The 4,842-nt window shown below is 41.6% G+C and overlaps 1 protein-coding gene across 1 annotated transcript in view; it reads left to right on the top strand.

Annotated features, from left to right (window-relative positions):
• The window catches only part of DCDC2C (doublecortin domain containing 2C), a 123,135-nt gene that overhangs the window by 6,955 nt on the left and 111,338 nt on the right, over positions 1–4,842 (top strand). Inside the window, 1 exon segment of the mRNA XM_007472265.1 lies at positions 3,255–3,306. Coding sequence (XP_007472327.1) covers positions 3,255–3,306 — 52 coding nt within the window.

Here is a 4,842-nt window from a genome sequence, read left to right as displayed (position 1 = left end):
GGGAAAGGAATGTGATCCAGTTCACTGAGCAGGGCGGGGAGGTGGGATTCCCACGTGGTCGAGACCCTCTGTTATTTTGCATTTTCCATGTACCTTCATTGCTATCAAACGGATGGGAGAGATTTGCATATGAAGTTCAATGTGGAGAGGCGTTTGGATTTCGTTTTCTCCACTACCTTTTAGATCAATGAAGTATGAAATCGGAACCCAGACGTTGATGAGTAAAGCTCTGATTTTAATTTTGGCTTGATTTATACTGGTATCAGTGAGCTAGCTGCTGTTGGAATGTATGTTCTGTACTTACTGAGCCATTGAACGGTTAAAATTAATTTTCACCAGCAAATAATCTTCTAATTGTGCCACCAGCAGGTGAACTTTGAAGTGCAACCTGATGATATATTAACCGTCCCGGAGGGTTTCTTATGGTTGTACAATGGTACATTGAGAAGACAAACACGATAACATCTTCCCCAATCCAGTCATCATTCAAACTTTTCCTACATTTTCTGGAATAAATTAATTTGAGAAGAGAAACGTCATTTTTTCTCTATAAAACAAAATATTATAGGCTAATCATCACTTTAAAAATATGTCCCATAAAGCCTGGAATTAATGATTTCTTTTGTAGAGAAAGTCATATTCACAATAAAATTTATATCAGGGCATTGTGTGTGTGTGTGTGTGTGTGTGTATGTATGTGTGTTTGTATGTATGTGTGTGTGTATGTGTTTAGGTGTGTGTGTATGTATGTGTGCGTGCGTATGTGTGTGTGCATGTGTATGTGTGTGTATTGTGTGTATGTATGTGTGTGTTTCGAGAGACCCCAAAGAATTTGAATTATAGTAGGAATTTTTCCTATTTACCTTAGGAGTTTGCTGTTGAGATTCAAAGTGAAAATGGTATTTAAATCAAACTAAGGCAGCTCGTTGACACCCCAACCTGTACTTTGACTCTCCTTACCACCCACTTGTACCCGAGGACTAGTGCGTAACCGGGAAAGGGGCAAAGTGTGTGGACAGACAGCCACGCCCGAGGAAGAGGAATGTGGTCTCAGAGCCAGAAGACCTGGGGTGAACAGAATCCTGGCTTTTCCCATCTGGGTAGCACTTAGCAAATCAAATCACCTGGCTGAGACTCAGCTTCCTCATCAATAAACCAGGGCTGGTTAGTATCTGCTCCAATAGGGTGTTGTCAGAGTGAAATGAGCACAGTGCTTTGACATGCCTGCCTTGATCTGGTGGTTGGCTTCTTCCTTTCCTTTAATCTTGGGAAGTAGCAAGAGGAACATTGCACATTAACATCTAGTCTCTGCTTCCAGTTCCTGCCCCCCACACTCCCAGGGAGACCCAAGTCCAGCCAGGAACCTCTTGCAGACACCCGGCTTAAAGACTTGGGGCCACTGGATTTCTGAGGAATTACTCGTTCCCTCTTTCCATTCTATTTCTGTGTTTTTTGGAAGGCAACATTGAAACAGTAAATAACATTTTGTGGGTTTTTTGTGATCTTTTTATGCCTTAATTTCTGTATTTATTTATGCCTTTCGTTTCCATTTAATGAGAGTAAGTTGTCTCATTTGGGGGATTAATGTGCGTCATCAAATATGGAATTTGGGAACTTAAGACTAAAATGCCTATTTGAAGATGAGCACAGTGGCATGGAGGGGAGCTGTAAGCCAAGGGGGTGATTTGGAGACTTGCAGGCTCTTTGGTTCACATAGTTTTCGAAGGTTTGAATTGGCTGCCCCATTTTATAATGGGGGTGTTCATGTAATATGAAATTTTGGTTTCCATTTAAAGAAAAAAACAGAGGATTTTTGGGACTTCCCTGGTTGCACAGTGGTTAAGAATCCGCCTGCCAATGCAGGGGACATGGGTTCGATCCCTGGTCTGGGAAGATCCCACATGCTGCCGAGAAGCTAAGCCCATGCACCACAACTTCTGAAGCCCGTGCGCCTAGAGCCCATGCTCTGCAACAAGAGAAGCCACCGCAATGAGAAGCCCGTGCACCGCAACGAAGGGTAGCCCCCACTCACAGCAACTAAAGAAAGCCCGTGCGTAGCAACAAAGACCCAACGCAGCCAAAAATAAATAAATTAAAAAAAAAAAACAGTGTAGTTTAGAAAAAACAAAATAATAAAAAACAGAGGATTTTTATTGTCTAAAAGGACTTAGTTTTATTTATTATTATTATTTTTTGGCTGAGTCAGGTCTTAGTTGCAACATGCGGGATCTTCCATTGTGGTGTGCGAGCTCAGTAGTTGTGGTGCGAGGGCTTAGTTGTCCCACAGCATGTAGGATCTTAGTTCCCCGACCAGGGATCAAACCTGCGTGCCCTGCATTGGAAGGCAGATTCTTTACCACTGGACCACTAGGGAAGTCCCAAGGACTTAGTTTTTAGTTGCCTGCATTTCCACAGGAAAACAGTGCCCTGCAATTATGAGCACTCCCACTAGCCACAGTCCCCACCATTCCCTAATACCACCCTTTGCGAGCATCATCATTTACTTGACCAGCCTCTGTAGGCATCTGAGCTTGTGACTCTTGACTGTATATTAAGTACTTAAAAATGTCTTTTTCCTTTCATCTACCGGCTCTTAGTCAATCCTTCTCTGACTGTTGCTAAAACCATTGTCAAGAACAATCTCAAATACATTAAAAAATTGTTTTAAATCAGGAAGAAACCCTAACACATATAAATCTTAACATACTATTTATTATCATTAAAAATATCTTTTCTGTTTTTGAGGCACATGGAAGGCTCTCCAAAAGTCCCCAAGGGTCACGAATTCTGTTGGCGGGGCTCATACACATTTTATTCCAGGGGCTCTTCTCCAGCATTCAGTGTTGGCAGAATGGAGACAGTGATGGCATTCTGTGAGACAGGAAGGGACAGCGCAGGTGAGAGGGAGCTGGGCAAGGGAGCTGGGACTCTGCTCTGCCTTTGGCCAGTGGTGGGCCCTGGAGCCGTTAGTGATCCAGTAAAGTTCTCTTTGATTGGTCTCCAAGGTTCCTCTTTGATTAGTAGTGTTGTATGAGGAAAAGCAATGCCACTGAAGGACAGTCTTCCTGGGTGATGCCCACGGTATCCAGTATGAACATTTCCCTGCAATGACATTGCTATTGTATATTGATGTGAGCATTTATGGTGCTGTAGATTTTAGTTTTAAGTTGCTGTGGAGTGGAGTCATCTCTAAAGAGGCTCAAATTTTCTATCTAAATATTTACCTTCTAGTTAGGTTTTTCTTTCTTTTGCAGTTATTTTAATATAGTTCCCAGCAAACCTGCAAAGATGAGAAAGTTGAAGTAAGTGTTTACTACTAACTACTAAAGATGGGATAAACTGGATGATTTGGTAAAAATTAAAATGTCAATATTGAAGAATTGAAGTTTGATAAAAGCAGCATTTTGTAGGGAATGCCTATAAAGGCATGCTGCTCTTGAAGCCAGAAGTTGCCGTGCAAGCTTGTTCTGTTTGTCAGAGCACTTAAGTCACTATGATGGAAGTCGGTAAGAACGTTTGAAGACCACGGTTAGGGAGAGGTTTATCTTTGAGCTGCAGAGTGCTAGCATTTATTAAGACTTTTTACTCCTCTTTTGTTTTGGGGATTTGGAAAGACAGGTGACAGGAAAAGTTATTTTAAGTTACACGATGTTGAAGCTAATTATAATGTTAAATTTAAAGATTTGCTCTGTGTTCTCAACATTTTTGTACTTGATAGACATTTGAAAGACTACAAGATGGAACCTTCCATCACTCTGTTCACATCACTTGAGTCTTAGCAAAACAACAGCAACAACAAAACAACCCAAATTTCCTATGTAAGTTAAAAGAGATCCACCTTTTAAATAAGCAACAAAAATCAGGTTTGAGCGAGATAGTCTGATGGTGATATTTAGAATGCAAGATGATTTCTACTTTTTAATTTTGTAAATGGACTTTTTGTGGAGTGCTTCGAAGGTGAGCTGATTTTAGAGTATCTACCTCTCTAAGTGGTAGTTTTGCTATTCTCTCCTCTACGGAAAGGAGATGAGAATGTGTCTTAGAGGATTGTTGTGAGGATTACATGATAAACTATACATAACGTGCCAGCACTAGATAAGTGTCGTTTCTCGTCCCCCATGTCTTAAAGAAGCAGGGCCTCTCTGTGTCCTTGAACTCCCCGGTGCTCCAGTAAAGGGCAGTCTAGCAGCTCTTGAATCACCCACAGGCACCAGCCTGCAGAAGCATTTAGCTGCTTCCTTTGCCTCTGCACTTGAAGGCTGTGCGATGAACCAAATCAAATGTATTACCTACCCACCTTAGACTGTAACTTGCCAGGGCCAGGAGGGCGAGTTTCCAGCAAGAAAGCAATCCTGGCAGTCGTTGAATTTCAGGGCTACTACCTTAATAAATAGAGAGGAAATGGTATATGATTATCCGTAACATCTAAGTCCCTGCATCCCCTTGTCCTGGTGGGGCAGGAGTGGGTTTGAACAATTCTGAAGAGTACCCCTCGAGAGACTCTGTTCAAGTCTGTGTCTATGTTTATCCTTTGTACATGTCAATGATTTAAAAACATTAGACATGATTATAAGGTAACATTTAGCATTTTAGGACAGGAAGGGAGCTTCTAGATTATCTTATCAAAACTCCCTGTTTTCTAGTTGAGAATGCGCTGATGGGAGAGGTTACGAGGGTACCAGCATTGAAATGCCCACAGGAGCCTCATCCTCCCAGGGTTGGTACTAGATTGCTGTGCACTCATATTAACGAGACTGTAGTTACCCAAAGAGTTTTGTAATTGTTCTTTTGAAATTTACACTCTTTTCGTTAAAAAAATCTGATTTTACAGTCGTTCCTGCT

Source organism: Lipotes vexillifer, unplaced genomic scaffold (genome assembly GCF_000442215.2).
Source record: "Lipotes vexillifer unplaced genomic scaffold, Lipotes_vexillifer_v1.1 scaffold356, whole genome shotgun sequence".
In the NCBI taxonomy this organism is placed as follows: domain Eukaryota; kingdom Metazoa; phylum Chordata; class Mammalia; order Artiodactyla; family Lipotidae; genus Lipotes; species Lipotes vexillifer.
Note: the sequence above shows the minus strand (reverse complement) of the source record. Positions and strands in the feature narration are given on the sequence as shown.